At 42.0% G+C, this 18,224-nt stretch overlaps 1 protein-coding gene across 8 annotated transcripts in view; it reads right to left on the bottom strand.

The window, feature by feature from the left end:
* Positions 1-9,091, bottom strand: part of LOC148036708 (molybdenum cofactor sulfurase-like) — a 126,478-nt gene extending 117,387 nt beyond the window's left edge. For 2 of the 8 annotated variants that reach the window (XM_087678770.1, XM_087678769.1), the window contains exons 1-3: positions 8,674-9,078; positions 8,426-8,524; positions 7,896-7,954 (exon numbers count right to left, since the gene is read on the bottom strand). In XM_087678770.1, coding sequence (XP_087534896.1) covers positions 7,896-7,954; positions 8,426-8,524; positions 8,674-8,935 — 420 coding nt within the window. In that variant the 5' untranslated portion in view covers positions 8,936-9,078. Of the gene's footprint in view, positions 1-7,895; positions 7,955-8,425; positions 8,525-8,673 lie in introns of all 8 variants that reach the window. The other 6 variants (XR_015690978.1, XM_087678771.1, XM_087678768.1 and 3 more) reach the window with 6 other exon arrangements.
* Between the last annotated feature and the right edge of the window lie 9,133 nt (positions 9,092-18,224).

Raw genomic sequence — 18,224 nt, forward strand, 5'->3', positions numbered from 1 at the left:
AGGCAATCCTGCAACAATATTTTGGGCCTGCATTGATTTAAGTCGCTGTACATTAACATGACCAATGCGTTTATGCCAGATATCAATATCTGCAACTACACCAGTCCCATGTGCAAACATTGCTGCACTCAATTCAGGCATGTCTGCATCCAATGTAAACATTCTGCCCTTCTTCTTTCCTTTTGCTATCAAGTGACCTTTATTTTTCATATCCTCAACAAAGAATCCATGAGGATTAAATCTGACCTGCAAGCCCTGCTCAACCATTTGACCAACAGAAACCAGATTCTTAGTGATTTTCGAGACATGAAATACATCGGACAGGTATTTCTTTTTCCCATCTTGCATAGACAAAGGAATTTTTCCAATCTGCACAATAGGATGTGCAGTATCATCACCAGTCTCCACAAATCCTGGTTTTTCCATTTTCCTTGTATCCTCCATCCATTCTGCATGACCTATCATGTGGTTTGATGCACCTGAGTCAACATACCACACATCGTTGCTTTCTTCTACACTTGTCATAGAATTGTTCATGTGATGCACCATAAACAAATGCTCATTTCTGTCATCACCCTGTCTACTAGAATATGCATAATTCCCTTGTTGCAATTTCCCATTCATGATGTCATTCTGCTTTTTATAGCAGTCTTTAGCCATATGACCCATTTTACCACAGTAGTAGCATTCAACATTGTTGTTTGCATTTTGGCCTCTTTGACATCCACCACGACCTCTTTGACTCCCCCTACCTCTAGAGTTACCACGTCCTCCTCCATAGGACTGGTTTTCTTGAGTTTGTTGCATATTCTAATTTCTACCACGGCCTCCAAATTGGCATCCTCTACCTCTGCCTCTGCCTCTACCTCTTCCAACATTTGAGTAGAAGACAGTTTCTTTTGAAGTTCCTCCTGAAGAAGATGCACCACCATTTCTTTGCTCCTCAGAAATTAGAAGAGCAATCAACTCCTCAAAATCAGGAAATCTTTCACGAACTGAAACGGATGTCCGAAACTGTGCATAATCCTTTCCTAGACCATTCAAGGTCACAGAAACTAAATCATCATCTTCCACTGGCGACCCAATGGAAGCAAGTGCATCTGCAATCTTCTTCACCTTCATGTGGTAGTCATTGATGCTCATATTTTCTCTTTGCACATTATGCAACTCTTGCTTGAGCTGCATTTTCCTAGCTTGCGTATTTGTGCTATACATTTTTTACAAAGTATCCCATACCTCCTTTGGCGTACTTGCATCCTGAATATGCACAATCATAGAGTCTGAAATATTGATAGACAGCCAGTACATAACTTTCATGGCTCTCTCATGCCATGCTTTGAATGCCTGCATTTGCTGTTGATTGGGAACATCAGGAAGAACTGGCTCTTCTTCATTTCCTGCAACAAATTCCCAATATCCTTTTCCCATAAGAAAATTCGTCATTCTAAACTTCCATGCTTGGAAGTTGTTCTTGTCAAGCTTTTCAGTTACAATCTGTGAAAGAGAATCAGACGCCATTACAGAATACTGCAAAAAAATTCTGTCACTGCAAAAAACACAGCTTCACCCTCACAAGGGCAAATCTGCAAAACTGGCGAAAGTGGTATTTGACCACACAGTCACTTCCTAGTAACGATTTTGCATAAACAGGAAATAAGGATGATTCTGTAACTCCCAATGTCTCTGCACACAAGCATACGATGCAATTTCTGTGGTAACTTTTCACCGACCTGTAGAACAGTGGTCGCACAGCATAAAACAGGGCCTTTTCCTGAGTGTGTGCAGAAAACTTCCGCCTCCAAAACAGGCCCCGAAATGGCCTCAAATCAAAAAAACAGGGTCACCTAGGGCTAAAGCCTTCCCCCGCAGCATATACTACCCTGTTGCTTCACCGCGAAGGGCGTCTCAACCTGAGACAATGCACTCTTGCAATTTCCGGTTGTGCTACCTGCAGAGATCTGCTCCCAAAACAGAAAATGAAAACAACACTGCTCCTCTTACCAGAACACCGCGAACTTGGCTTGCTTTCTTGAGCTCCTTACCACGAACAAGGCTCTGATACCATGTCAAGATTGTGGGAGAGAAGGAAGGAGTCTCACTTGTAGCTTTCTTGCTTGCACAATGGGGGAATACACACAAAGGTGGAGGCTGAAAAACAGTTTTCCTCTTCTTAGTTGTGTAAGCCAAAAGGATGTCAAGTACAAAGAAATAGAAGAACCCTATATATGGGTCTCAAACCAAACTCAACTAACTAAGGTAGCATACTAACTGAGCCACGAACTAGAGTAGATAAGGATAACTGTCATGTAGCTATTGTTCATGGGCGGTGTACCAACCGCATCTGCAACTGACAAGTCGGTGACATAAATGCACAACGGTCACCCTGGCATATCACGAGTGGAGCTCGATATCTCAACACTAGGAACTTGAGCACATCCATATATTTTGGGAAGGTGATTGATCATGCATTGGGATGCACCTATGGATGAGGAGATGGTTCCATTAGAGACAAACAAAAAATACATGGGATAGTGTCAAGGCAAGAAACTATTGATTGTAAGTAGGATCTATAACATTAAGCATAATGATTATGCTTCTATTAACACGTATAAGGTAAGGTTAAATGCTAAAGGCTATGCTCATACATCTAGCATAGGCTATGAGATGTACAATCCAATTGCTAGAATCATGACTAACATGTAATTGCTTTTGGCAACAACCAACATTTGTACTTTACATGAGATGGACGTAAAGTTTGCCTTCTTGCATGATGATTTGCAAGAAGAGATGTACATGCAGTTGTTGAGCTAACATAAGCATTACATGCTAAATTAGCCATTTAAACAACCCCAAAAATGCTCAATTAATTATCCCTAAAATGGAGTGCAATTCGAGAGAGTTTTTATAGATTGCACAGTACGAGATTCCGAAACTTTCTATAAATAGGCCAGTTGCCCTCCATTCAGCCTCACTCTTGGTTTTGCAGGCTTCAAGAGTTGTATCTCTGCTTCCCACATCTCATCCGTGGAGGGCATCATGGTTAGAGCTTCCCATTGCTGTTTGCTACAATCTAGCACCTGATTCCAACCTCCATCACCCACATCCAACTATCGGTTACTGATCCTGTCACTCCCAGATTTGCATTTGTTGCGGAGTGTTCACTCCCAGCTGCTAGCGTCATCATCTAGGTTGCCTTTGTGAGAGTGCACAACGGAAGAAGAACACGAACACAGAGGAGGGGAGAGAGAAAGCAGGGAATGAAGGAAGAAAGTCTGCACTGACTGAGATGAATGCTGAATACACTGAAATGGACTGATCAGTCCCTGCACGCAGCCCGGAGCGTCGGTGAGGGCACCAGAATAGACTGAAAGCAATGGCAGCACCAATGCCAGAGCGGGAGAGGACGGAGATTGTGCTGAACCTGCAGAAGACAATACTGGAAATGACTGGGGGGCTGCTATATATAGCCCCAGGCCAGACAACTGGCCGACCTGCCAAATCTGGCCGACTTGGCCAGATCTGGCCGACCTACCCAGAAATCTGGGCCGACTGCACACCAAAAGGCCCAGTGTGGGCTGTGTGACTCCCGGAAGCTGAATGCAGACAAAATTAGCAGCTACTAAGCTGACAGAGCTCCTCTGTCTCCTGTCAGACTCTGACAGGAGCTCACAACCAGGAGATGACAGACTAAGAATGATAATAGAGCAGGCTAACAGCCTTTGCTGTCATCTGGGCCTTCTAGAGCTGTCACCGTCATCCAAGTGCTATCATCTACACTAGACTACCTATGTTTCATCCTCTCTCTCCTCCACGAGGTCATCCACATTGTTGCCTACACTGTACACCCTATCGCCCACACAAGAATATTTGAGTTTGCCTCCTACAGCTATCGCCAGGCATTCTCTCTCCTCCACACTACTTTCTTGGAATTAAGGTGATCACGTGTATTGATAATATTGGTTATCCCAAAGATAGTATGGCTTGGATATATTATCCAAGTGCAATATGACAGCACGTAAACCTATTTCAATGCCATTGTATGTAAATGTAAAGTTGAGTACTAATATTGGAGGTGAAATAGAAGACCCTACTATGTTTAGGATTTACATGACTATCATAAGGCCACACTTAAGTTATGTTGTTAGGATTGAGTCGGTTTATATAGGTACTTAAAAAGCCTCATTTGGAATAGTTAGACGCATACTTAGGTTTGTAAAGTCCATTTTGCAGGATGGACTTTGAGGCAAGTAAGGATCTATGAGTAGTTAGGTATACAAAGGTAGACTATGATGGCAACATACTAGATAGAAAGTCTACCAATGGCTTCATGTTTTCACTTGGCAGTGCAACAATTACTAAGAAGCAATCTATAGTTGATTTGTCCAATATAGAGGTTGAATATAGGAATGTCGTTTTGGCAACATGTGAGATTCAAGAGAGGGTATTCTACTCTAAGTCATCATAGAGGAGAGCAAAGCATATGAAAAATGGATCTTTTGTTACTCGATGAACTTAAGCATCTAACATTACAGAGCCAAATTGACATAAACTATAAAATCATAGGAGCCTTGTTGAGATGCAGTACGGTGTGTTTGTGTTATACGAGTCAATCATCACATAAGGTATCCATGCTCCATGAGGAAAGTCTAAGAGATCATCAATACCATGGGGGAGAGTATGGTTGTTTGCTAAGCTCCCCCCCCCAACTTGCTCTCCTTGAGCTATGCATTGATAAGATATTAGATTATATTGAAAAAACTAGGAGTACATGGAGTTGACTTTTCTTTGTTTTTTTTTGTTGGTGGGATCGGCTTCTTTTTTTTTTTTTTTTTTAGGGGGGGGGGGAGGCAATGGTGGTGTGTGAATATCAAGAGCTTCACCACTACATGTTGGTGATATTATGTTCATCTTCAATACTCCAAAGGATCGCATTGACCCCTACATGCATTGCATGTCTTCTCCCAAGACAAAGACCTCACAGTGAACCTAGGAAAGACCAAGCTTATGGTGTTTCACACCTCCACCAATGGATTTGACAATCAATATTTCACTTTACCATATGATAGTCAAGCTAATCTAGAATATGTCTATTAGAGGGTCACTTCGTTAGCAGATATGTCAGCTCATGTGTGAGTCTGAGCTATAGAGGCTTGGACGTATTATTTAGGCTATTTAAGTATTTTTTATTGTGTCATTTTATGGTCATATTGGATTTATTGCTGGCCAACCTAATATATTTTATGGCATTATTCCTGCCTATTTATTTTGGGCTCCTCCTCCTCAGTTGGTCAGTTCACCACCTAGAGGTCCTATGGAGAGAGGAGCCGGTGCTAATGCCCATGTAGCCAGTGACTCACTGTTGTATGCGACAATCTCGTGTCTGATATATGAGCATACATCCGAGTTCTCATCTGTATTGTGTTTTTTCTTTCCCTTTCTCTCGTCTTGTGTTTCAGCAGTTTATTACAGCTTATTTACACTTCCATTGCTGCACCACTTCTAACATGGTATCAGATTTCACGATTTGTGCTCTGGCTATGTTTCCTTGTTGATTTCAGGACTGTTTTCACCCTTTCTGATCAAGTGACTGCTGCTCCATACAGGCGACTTGTTTTACCTGCGTTTTCTGCAGATTTGCCATCGCCTACTATCTACAACCCCTCTATTGCCTGCATTTTCAGTTTTCAGGCTGCTGCAACAGTTTTTCAGCCTATTTGTGGCAATACTCAGCCTGCTTTTTGGTGTTCTTGACTCCTTCTTGGCTGGGCGACTGTACTTTCAAGTCATTTTTGGCAGTTTTTGATTGATTTGTTGATTTTTTGCAGTAGCTCAACTTTTTTTTGCCAGATTTTTGGGTTCTACTATATGTGAACTCATGTTTTTTGCAATCTATGCTCCTGTTTTGGCTATGTTCCCTCTCCAAATACCTTCTTTTCTCTACTTCTCTTCTCAATCCTCTACAGATGGCTCCTCCATACACATCCACTGATGATATGCTACATGGAGATTCCCGTGAGGCTTTTGCAGCTTCAGAGAGGGGTTCGAAGACGAAAAAGTCGAAGACCCAATGTTACCACTGTGGCAAGAAAGGTCATTTGCGGAAGGACTGCAAAGCGTTAGTGGCTCCCAGGAAGAAAAAGGAGTAGAAGACAAAGCGGAATGCAGACTTCTCCAACGAGTCATCATCTACCTCAGATTCCTTAGATCCTCCAACCAAGGTGAAGTCCAAGGTGCGAAAGGGATCCTCTTCTTCGAATCGTGAAAAGGTGTTAGTGGCCCCTTCCTCAGCTACTTTCTAGTGGTGATGATGCGGTCATCCCTCACGACTCTCCAGTGCCAGAGAGGGAGTGTGAGAGGGTGGTGAGATAGGGCAGTCGTGCCTCATCTTTATCTCTATACGGATGCACAAGATCCAAAGAGGGACATCCCTGACGCATCAACCAAAGTCTAGCAGGTACGAATCCTAGAGCTAGGATTGACATCTAGATTCATGATGGGCTGGCAACTTGACAGAGCGGGTGGCTTTCGTCTTAAGCTCACATGAGGGGACACTTTGGCAGTTTGGCCAAAGGAGGGGGATCCATGGTCATTTATGCACCGTGGCATTGGTGATAGAATGGTCACGTGTGCTACTTCAAAGGCATTGTTGACAGATATTGAGAGCTACTATGATCTTCTCTATTTTCAGGAGCTGGTACGATCGACATCAACATCAGGTTCTCTCCGAGATACCTTGGTGGTGGCTTGATCACCCACTGCTTGGGTATCCATGGTTCTACTCGATGGTTCTATGTTGTATGGTTTCTGATTCATTCTCATTGTACCATTGTATTGTATCAGCACCCATGATCTGAGAGAGGGTGTTAGCAAATATGTTAGCTCATGTGCAAGTCTGAGCTGCAGAGGCTTGGGCATATTATTTAGACTATTTATGTATTTTTTATTGTGTCATTTTATGGTCATATTGGGCACTTATTGCTAGCCGACCTGACATATTTTATGGCATTATTCATGACTATTTATTCTGGACTCCTCCTCTTCAATTGGTTAATTTAGCATACATCTGAGTTCTCATCTATATTGTGTTTTTTCTTTCCCTTTCTCTCGTCTTGTGTTTCAGCAGTTTATTACAGCTTATGTTTACGCTTCCATTGTTGCACCACTTCTGACACACTTTTGTAGGCCTAAGATTACACATATTCCATGAGCTCTGGACTCGTTAATACACCACTCACACTAGCATTCTTATATGGACCTCTATCTAGGGGTCTAGACTCTACTACTAAAGGAACCACACAATAGAAGGGAGGTTGGGTGGCAGCATATGGAGTGGCCCCTAATGATGAGCTACAAATGGTCATGAATAAATCATTGGTAAGACAAAAAGAGGAGATGGAAGTATCACCTTTCGTGGCTCATGTCCTTTTCAAGACTGTGACTTTTAAAGAGAGGCTTGAAGTGTCTAAAGGTAAAGATTCCTAGACTTGGTGTAGAGTCAACCAGACAGCTGGCATTGAAAGGTGATACAAAGACCTAATATGCTCAAACAAGCACATGGCTGCAGTTACATGAGCTACATGTGGATCACCTCCCAACTCTAAGTATAGCCTAGAGTCTAGATCCCCCTTTGTTAGTGCTCAGTCGAGAGGAGCTTACAATTCAGTTACACATGGCAAGCACCTCGGTCTCACCTACCGAGCCACTAGAGACAAAGATGGCTTCCCACCAAGAGGATTCTCTCAATCTGTCTCCTAATAGTGCTCTAGCATCCACATTGTTACCCTTGTAATGGTCACCAAACATCAAAAGCTTAAGAATGAAATTGCAAAATTCAGAACCCAAAAACAGCAGCCTCATAACAATATATGTAGGTGACAAGCCATAAAACCAAGTACCTCTTGACGAGTTTGTGTTATAACATCAGATGAAGTGGTGCTGCAAGCACTTTGGCTATCTTGTAACAGTCAAGAATGATGCAAAAGAAGCACACGAAACTAATCTTTGTGACGGATTTTGAGCATAAAATCAAAGTCTACCATAATAGTCAGCTGTAAATTGAAATAAATAAGTTATGAAACGATCAAAAATGAACAACCTCTATCAGGAAAAGAAAATAGATAGCAGGTAGTCATTTACTAAGCCCAGATTAATTGTCTCGGGCAACAAATGCACCTGTCTCACATTCCAAAATAGATGCAAGCTAAGCACATCATCTCATAAAATCTTGTAATCAATTCTCCCCAAGTTAAGAATGTGTGAACCTATTATGGGATTCAAATATTGAACAGCATTGTACAATCTCGGTTAACTTGATTTTTCAAAAAACTGTTAGAAAAGAAAAAAGACGGTCTCAGCAAAATCAGCACAGGTTCGGCTGGAAGCAAATTGACTCTCTGAATTATATTAAGGTCACAATCATGGATACGGGGATTGCCGTAGACATTTGTACGCAAATCTTCCAAGGAGGAAACAATTTGAGATTCCGCATAGAGAGTAGCGCCTGCATGGTCCAGGTACACCTCTCCTGCAAGACAAACGCATGAAGCATTCGTAATCAGAACCTTGCAGGAAAGTTTCAAGGATCAATGGCAAAGAATACATTTTCCCTCTTCTATAAGAACGCAAAGCAGTATATGATGAATCTTGAGCGCCTGTAAAGGAAAGCTTCATTACCTTTTAGCCTGGAGAATTCCTTGGTACGAAGCTCGTCGATGGAGATTGGACCCTTAGGATAGCCATATTGCTCCCTGTACTGGGAGAGGAACTCAGCTTTGCGCGGGTCCTCTTGCTGGGGAGGACGACTAGCAGGAGCACGGGATGATGATCGCCTCGTGTAAAGGCGAAGGAGAAATCTCACAATCAGGATGGATTTCAACAGTAGAAGAAGCTTATGCAGGCTCGAAGAAGACGAAGAGCTGCAGGAAGGAGCCGCCATAGCTCGCCTGATGTATGATTTGTCGCCATGATGGTGCAATGCAAATTTTATTAGAGCCGAAATTCGGAGCCGTGTTGCTCCACGTCACAGACTTACTTGGCACGGATGTCACAAAAGTTTTCGTAGCCAACTTGAAAGCACAACGATGAACGTGCTCGTGTGCCGTGTTATTTAAGTCGGTCTTGGCCACCAACTTCCAAAGTTGAATGGATATCCTCTTTAGGGCCCAAGTTGCACCAACGCTAAGAGCAGTAACACCAGTGGCTGGCAGGTTTATCTTCCCCCCCCAAAAAGAATAGTCGCGCCATGAGGATAGAGGTTCAAGTCGTCAATGACAGTTTTGTAGAAAGAAAAACTAAAATCTCATTGGTTCGATATCTATGACTAATAAAAAAGCTAACAACCGCTACAAAGGAGCAACCAATAGGAGCACAATGAGAGTCTTAACCTTGCTAGCACTGAGTTAGAACCTCATTTTGAGATGCTAGGAGGGGGAGGTGGGGGTTAACATAATCCCATTTCCCCTAGCCACAAGAGTGTGACCATAGGGTTAGTGGGGGGAGTAGCACTCTAATCACCCCTCCAACCCCGGATGCGATGGGGCCCTTATATATACCACCAACCTCAAATTATGAAGGAATTAGTGTCCATGCACGAGGGTTAATATCAATTGAATTACATTGGAATTTAGTATTGAAAGTGTTAAATTTGTATCGCGAAGGAGAAATTAGTGAGAGTTCCTCATTGGGGTAGCTAATGGTATCCTTACAAAAATCTGAAAGGTTCTCAAGGGATACGCTTACTGGCAAATCTGGCTTTGAAGAAATGACACTATGTTTCAAGGTAAATTTTCTACACTTGCTCTAAAGTGGCCTCTTGTCTGTCACATTAACATTTTTGAAGCAAGGCATTATCAAACAAACCATAAAACTAGGGAAGAAAAGCCCCATTTCCCTAGAAGATCTAGACAATCCCTAGAATCTAGATGAACCAAGATGAAGCAATTGTTAGAGTGGCATATATCCTTCATAGCATAAAGAGAATGTAGAAACAAAATACTAGCTCCTTTTTTCCTTTGACTCTTGTACTTGATCTCTATGGATTGTCAAATTTGGAAAAATAAAACTTTGAAATTTTGGGAGAAAGGATCTCCCATTCATCTAATACGATTAAAAACCCATGCAAAATCTAAGGAAAATTTGTTGGGGGTAAAGACGTCTATGCCTCGCCACCCATGTATTAGTTACACTGGCAATACCACACCATGCATTAATTACTCACACCATGTATCGATTACCTGCACACCTAATTCTATAAGTGGCAGGCGCCCATCATTGTCACTTTATTCTTTATTCTTTTAGTGACATTTGAATAAAGGGAAGGTCGGTCATACATTGTGATTGTTGGAGTTTCCACATCTTCTCTCTCTCTCTCCACCATAGCTCTTGCTTCAGCTCCATGCTTCCACTTCAGGGCTCACTCCCTTCAACTGATATCATGCTACTTGAGCACTCCATTGGAGTGTTATCCTTTAGCTATTGACTGTGCATTATAGTTTACAGGCTGTATAATAGGGCAGCCCCCTGTCTTTAATATCTCATGATCAATGGTGTGCTCGTTTGATGCCTGAATGGCTACGTATGATATCACCATATTCAAGGACGATATGCCTATGCTTTGAGCTCATTTTGGAACTAATTTGAGCACTATTTTGCTAGTGAACTACATGTCTATTGCTTCTCGGATGCTTACTAATTACTTGCATTTGATATATCGATGCTTATGGTTGATGTAACATGCTATGCCATGGTTCTAGAATGCCTTTGAGCAGTGATTGAAGCTCATTTTGATTGTCATTGTTTGTCATTTGCCTATAACTAGCATTCTTTGAGACTATTTATGCCTATTATCCTTGGATAATACTTGGGGAACCCTCTTCAATGTTTATGTCTGATATGGATGCTACATGTATTGGCTATGCTTGATGGACATTGGGCTTTGCCTTTTGACTTGCATTTGAGTTACTACGGAGCTTTGGACATTGACATTAGTTGTCAGTTACCTACTCGAATGTTACAATGGATGCTTTGCTGACTACTTTCACTTGGATGCTCCGGATGTATACACTTGGATCTTGGATATCTAATGTTATGTACATGATGTATTTGAGCTTTGCTTACTCATTCTACATCTAACTTTGTTCCAGTGGGATTCACCTCATTGACTTTGATGTTGCATAGAGCTCATGGTTATGCAGTTGAGCGTGATTATTGACACAATGGGATTTTCACTTTATGTATATGTCCTCTTTACAGTGGGATATTCACTTTATGTACATGCTATATGTTTGTTGTTTATGCCTTAAGGGCTGATCTGAGTTGACACTTGTCTTGGACTAGCATTGATCTCTGTCAAGCCCTTGTCAATTGTGCACACACTTGTCTTAGCTCTTCATTGAGATTTTGTTCAAATAGTTGTGCCTTTGGTTGGCTTCTTCCATTACTTTGAGCCCTACCACATGCATGACCATTATGCTAGTTGATTTATACCACACTAACAAATTGTAGTTGACAGCTTTAGGTGCTTGTCTTATGTATGCTAGTCGCTAGACTTTCTTACATACCCTACATGATGCATGATCTCACTTGGCATTACTACTTTGTCATGTCTCCAATGATAGCTTAGTTTTAACTTGGTTTTCTTACTGTTATACCTTAGTTATAGCAAACTATAACTGCAGATTTTGGCATTTTTCATGAGGGTAGTCACTCCTGTTTGACAGTCATTTGTTCATACTTGGTGGACAGCTTCTTGGTTGTTCAAATGTTCCTTTTATCTTCAACTTAATCTAGCAGTGATTTTGGGGCTAATTTGCAAGTTATTATAGCTTTTTTTTTGCCCTTTTGTGCATTTACTTAGTCTTAGTATGGCTAGTGGTTACAATGATAGTGCATTGACAAGTTGGATGGTACCAACTACAACTATTAGAAGGCCCAAATCAAGCAAGTTTTAATACAGAAAATGCAGATTAAGATTTGAAACATGAGGGTGTCAAGCCCAAATGTATTGATACAAAGGATTGGATTGAATTAGATGAGCTATGTAAGTCCACCATCGTTTTGTCCCTCCCTAAGCAAGTGTTCTATAATGTTATCTTTGATGGACGAGTCTACATGGGACTTATGGGAAAAGGTTCTCAATGTCTATGACAAGCAGAACCCCGCTTCTCAAATGTATTGGTTGAAGCAACTCATAGATCTTCACATGGAGGAGGGCACTTCCATGTCAACCCACTTAAATGAGTTTCATTCTATTCTCAACCATTTGTCTTCACAGTGGATTGAATTCAAGAGCCATCTCCTCCCTTTGTTTCTCTTGGTTACATTGCTTGAATCATGGGACATCTTTTGTACTATTATGTGTGTAAACATGCCTAGTGATGGGCTAGACTTACAAGGTGTAGAGGGTGCACTCTTGAATGAATAATTTAACACAAAGAATGTCAATGCTTCCAACACCTCTCATGTTTTGATAGTTAGAGGCAATAATGGTAAGAGCAGTAATGATTGTCGTGGGAGAGACTCTCAACAATCTCATTCTCAATCACGTGGACAGTCTCGCAGTAAGTCTTGTGCCCATAAGTCCTCATTGACTTGTCATTGTTGTGGGAAAGCAGGGCCATAAAATGCATGAGGACAAGTGCAAGGGTAAAGTACAAGACAAAAATGATAATCGCATCATTGTCCCTAGCAAGTCATGCATTAAGATTGAAGAGATTAATATTCTCAGATTGACTTTAATGATGATTTCATACTTGTAGCTCCTTCCCTTGAAACTTCACAGCTAACTGATGCTTTGTCAAGGTGTAGTTAGTGTTGGCTTTAATAGATTTAGGGTCTTCTTTTCATGTGACCCCTCATAGAGAGTGGTTCCACTCCTATCACAGTTTGACTAGATTTGTTCGTCTGGGTAATGACCTCTAGCACTAGAGATAGTTGGTATTGGTGATATCCAAATTACAATTTAGTTCAACTTACATGTTTACTCTTCATGCTGTACGTCATATGCCGGCTCTCATGAAGAGCCTTATCTCTACCGGCACTTTGGATGATGTACATTATGTAGTTGCTTTTGGTGATTCCTCATGGAAGATTACTAGTGGGAATCTTGTCATTACATGTAGTGCTAAGTCCAATACTCTCTACCTCTTGCTTGTTTCTAGGTTAGTTGATTATGTTTTGACAATGGATGCAGTTCCACATGTATCTCTTTGGCATTGTTGCCTTGGGCATATGTCTTTGAAAGGAATGAAAATGCTTGTCCGTTTGGAGTATTTTCCATCCCCCCTTGACTATAAGTGCTTTGAGTCTTGTGATCATTGTTTATATGGCAGGCAGACACGCAATATGCATAATAAGTATGGTATGACATGCATGGCATTGACTTTTGCTCATTCGGATGTATTGGTCCCATGCCCTACAAGTCATTAGATAGCGCAAAGTATTTCATTACCTTCATTGATGATAACACGCATAAGGTCTGGGCATATCCTATTAAGTAGAAATCCGAAGTCTTGGCTACATTTCAGCTTTGGTTGAGAATTAGTTTGGGTATAGGCTGAAATGCAGGAGGTCAAATAATGGGGGTGAGTATATCTCTAAAGCCTTTGAGCAGTTTTGTGTGACAATAGATGTGTATTAAGTGTCAATTGACCGCCCCATACACCCCATCCTAGAATAGTATGGTTGAGTGCATGAATAGGATAATTCAGAAGCGAGTTCACATATGCTTAGCCAAGTAGGCTTACCACAACATTTTTAGGCAAAGGCAGCTACTACTATTGTACACTTGATAAATTGATCCCATGTACTGCTCTTGACTATTAGGTTGCAGAGGAGGGATGGTTGAAAAACCTTCCTCGTATGCTCATTTTTGTATCTTTGGTTTTGAGGCTTTCAGCCATGTTCCCAAGAACAAGCACAATAAGCTAGATCCTAAGCCTAAGAAATGTATCTTTCTTGATTATGGAGATGCAAGGGGGATGGGCTATCATCTATGGGATCCATTGGCTCAAAAGGTTATCCAAAGCCTCATCCACAGCCTCCGTGATGTTGTCTTCCATGAGGAGAAAATATATAAGTAGCTTGAGCATGTTATTGAGGTATGCATGGTGATATATTAGGAGGAGCCTTTTGCTATTATAAAGCTGGCTAAGCAGAATGCAATAGTATGCAATAGTAAGCTGATGCCCTAGTGGCCTAGGCCCTTGATGCTCCACAGGATGTCCAGGCCTCCTAGCCTATTTTGAGGTGGTCTATGTAAAAATTACACGGTGCAGCGAACAGAATCTGAGTCTCAGAGATAGAGATAGAGAGTACACAACAGATAAGAGGAGAATTAGAAAATTTATTTAGCTCCAAACAATTGATACAGAGATAGCTTTGTCCACCCGTACGCTTCCACAGTGAAGTTTAGATGGCGATCTAGAGAAAAGATAGGTGAAGAGCTTAAGGCTAGTTGGAACAACTCTGACTGGGTGAAAGATAGATGATCGATGGCTGTGAAGGGGTTTAGCTTTTATAGCCCGCGAAGGCGGTTAGGTCGGCGTGACCGATCTACCATATGAGCCTCCATTAGTCGGCCAGGGAATATTCCAAAAAATATTCCCTTTACCGTCGGGCCAAGGGCCGCTTCTGCGGCCCTCGGACCCCAAAATAGGGGCCCCTTTTAACTCCCTTATCCCGCAACTCGATGCAATGTGCCTCGAGTTGCTACCAGCTCAACTACTCAGTCCAACCCAAAGATTAGACCCACAATGGTCACCTTTTTGCCATCCAGTCACATAGACCTCATCTGATATACAAGTCATGACTCAACCAATATCCGGGCTCACATTTGGCTTCTCCTCATAATGGGGGCATTACAACTTTGAGCACCATGGATCATTGGTCGCACCTTATGAGGGTGGGGCATTGAGCATATCTAACACCCCCCCTCAATGTCCACCCATAGGTGAACTATCTCCTCGGCCCAATGCCAAGTCTCTGAAGATGAACTTGAAGCAGATCCTTCGTAAGTGCCTTGGTGAAGATATCCGCTCCATTCTCCTCTGTTGGACAGTAGACTAGTTCCACTATCCCGTCCTCCATCAAATCACGCACATAGTGATATTGGATCTCTATATGTTTGGTGTGCGCATGAAACACTGGATTTTTGGCAATGGTGATGCAACTCTGATTGTCACATCTCAGCACAGTTGGTTCTTCATCCTGCACTCCCATATGCCATAGGATCCTTCTCAACCATACTTCGGTAGAAGACAATGCCACTATCGGTTGCTTCTTACTAATCCAAGAGAAAATTTCTGAACCCAAAGAGAAACAATAACCAGAAACTGACTTCCTGGAATCACTGTCTCTTGCCCAATCTGAGTCACAATTCCCCACAAGAGAAGTTTCAAAATTGTATGTGATACCATAGTCAAGAGTTTCCTTCAAGTATTTGAGCACCCGTATCCCAACCTTCCAATGACTCTCATGAGGTTTGTTTGAGAACCTACTCAAAACACCAACAACAAAACTGATATCTGGTCTGGTGTTACACAAGTAGATCAGATTGACGACCATCCTCTTGTACCTCCCAATGTCTGCCAGTGATGATGTATCCTCAATGGATAACTCTGCATTCACCTCCATAGGTGTAGCTATCTCCTTGCACTCGGTCATGCCAAATGCCTTCAAGATCTCCCGTGCATACTTCTTCTGAGAGATGAAGATATTTCCTGGCTCTTGCTAGACTTCAATTCCCAAACAATAGTGCAGCAAGTCCAAGTCTGTCATTTCAAAATCTGAACTCAAAGCCTTTCGAGTTTGGTTGATCATATCTTCATAGTCACCTGTAATAAGAAGGTCGTCCACATATAGGACAATCACTACAGACTTTTCACCATCCCTGTAAATATACAAGTTAGCATCTGTGGCACATCTTTTGAAGTTTAAGCTTAAAAAAAACTTATCTATCCACTGGTACCATGCTCTGGGAGCTTGTTTCAACCCATACAATGCCTTCTTCAGCTTACACACTTTATTCTCAGAATGGGGGACCTCAAACCTTGGTGGCTGAGCCACGTACACCTCCTCCTTGAGGTTACCATTTAAGAACGCTGTGACTTAACATCCATTTGGTAAACTCGCCACTGCTTATGGGTGGCCACTGCAAGTACTGTGCGAATAGTGGTCATTCTGGCAATTGGGGCAAATGACTCTTGAAAAACAAACCCTTGTGAAAAACCCTGTGCAACCAGTCTAGCTTTGTACTTTTCTAAGGTACCATCAGCCTTGTACTTTACCTTCCAGATCCACTTGGTGCCAATAACCTTCCATTTTGTTGGCCGATCCACTAGCTTGCAAGTGTCATTCTTCATTATGCTATCATACTCGGCTTGCATAGCTGACTTCCATGCTAGATCTGCAAGTGCTTCTTCTAAGTCAGTTGGCTCCTTTACTTCTCTCATAATCTCAGCCATCAAGGCCATATTGACTATGTGATCAGAAGCCCTCCTTTGCTCCTCTATTCTTTGAGACTTCCTTGGTCCGTATGCCTTCTCCTCAACAGATGTGGGCATAGGATTATTATGGTCATAGAGCTACTTCACCCAACACGACAATGGCTTTTCTGATGGAATGATGTCAAGTTGATGAACTTTTTACTCATCATTTGAAGATGATGCTTCCTCCTCGTTAAGGATAGGGACAGCTCTCAGGACAGGTTCGTAGTGGACTACTTCTTTGCTTGATAAAGTGGAAGAACTTGCCTTCTCCTCCTCCACTGTATGTACACCACATCACGGCTCATGATGATCTTCTTTGCCTCTTGGCCATATAATTTATAAGCCTTCTGCTCATCACTATAACCCAAGAAGATACATTTTATGCTTTTTAGTTGTAACTTGTTTCTCTTCTCATCTGGAATATGTGCATAAGATTCACATCCAAAATTTCTGAAGTGTGAGATAGATGGTTTCTTACCGGTGTAAGCCTCATGAGTTGTTTTTCCCTTGAGAGAGCCTTTGTGTAGCTCCGATTTAAAATGTAGACTGCAGTATTAACAGCTTCAGCCCAAAATTGGTTAGGCAATCCCTTGCCCTTTAGCATGCATCTTGCCATCTCCACAATGGTGCGACTCCTGCATTCCACAACACCGTTCTGCTGAGGTGTGTGAGGCGTGCGCTCGATCCCTTTGCTCTTGCAAAAGGCTTCAAACTCCTTTGAGTTGAACTCACCACCACCATCTGTTCTAAATTTCTTCACACTTTTCCCTGTTTCATTCTCAACAAGTTTTAGCCATTTTTTAAACTTACCAAAAGCTTGAGCCTTATCACGAAGGAAGTACACCCACATCTTCCTACTGTAGTTGTTGACAATCAACATAAAATAAGAAGATCCCCCCAAGGCCCGTGTAGGCATCTTTCTGCATAAGTTGGCATGCACCAACTCTAGAGAAGCCTGTGCTCTATTCTTGTTTTCTTGTGGAAATGCCTTTCTCTGTTGCTTGCCCATCATACAAGCTTCACATGGTTCCTTCAATTCAGTCATTGCAGGTAGGTGAGCAACCATACCTTGCTTGTGCAACTCCTTCACACACTGCAAATCCGATGTGTCCAAACCTTTCATGCCAAAGCTTACCTGTGCCCACTCCAACGGTGGCTGTAAGAGCACTTAGCTCATATAGATTGTTCCTTCTTTCTCCTTTGCCAACAACTTTGCCATCACTGTCAATAATTTCTGCACATGTCTTCTTGAACCTCACTTCATGACCAAGATCAGCGATGGCAGTAAACTGATAACAGATTTCTCCTAATTTCAGGAACATACAACACATTTGAAAGCTTTTTGACATCACCATTTGCAGCAACAAATGAAATAGTACATGTGCCCGCAGTAGGGCATTTTGCATCATTTTCAACCGTCACAGTGATGGATTCTTGTAGAGGCTGCATAGGACTATAAAGACCTTCCTTGTTGGTCATGTGACGACAGGGAGGCCCCACTATCCAACACCCATGAGTCACTGGTACATTCTTCTTGCGCCAAGGAGCACACCTCCTCAATGGTCTCCATGAATAGCTCCAACTTTGCTTCAGCCATATTGGCTGTCTCTTTCCCTTTACTTTTAAGGATACCATTCTTTTCATCTGTCTTCTTGACACGGCAATTTGCGATTGCATGTCCTTTCTTCTTGTAGTAGAAGAACTCTCCTTGAAACTTCTTCTTACCGCCCTTCTTCTTTT

Source organism: Lygodium microphyllum, chromosome 5, assembly GCF_053477565.2.
Source record: "Lygodium microphyllum isolate KBCC chromosome 5, Lygodium_microphyllum_v1.1.10, whole genome shotgun sequence".
NCBI lineage: Eukaryota > Viridiplantae > Streptophyta > Polypodiopsida > Schizaeales > Lygodiaceae > Lygodium > Lygodium microphyllum.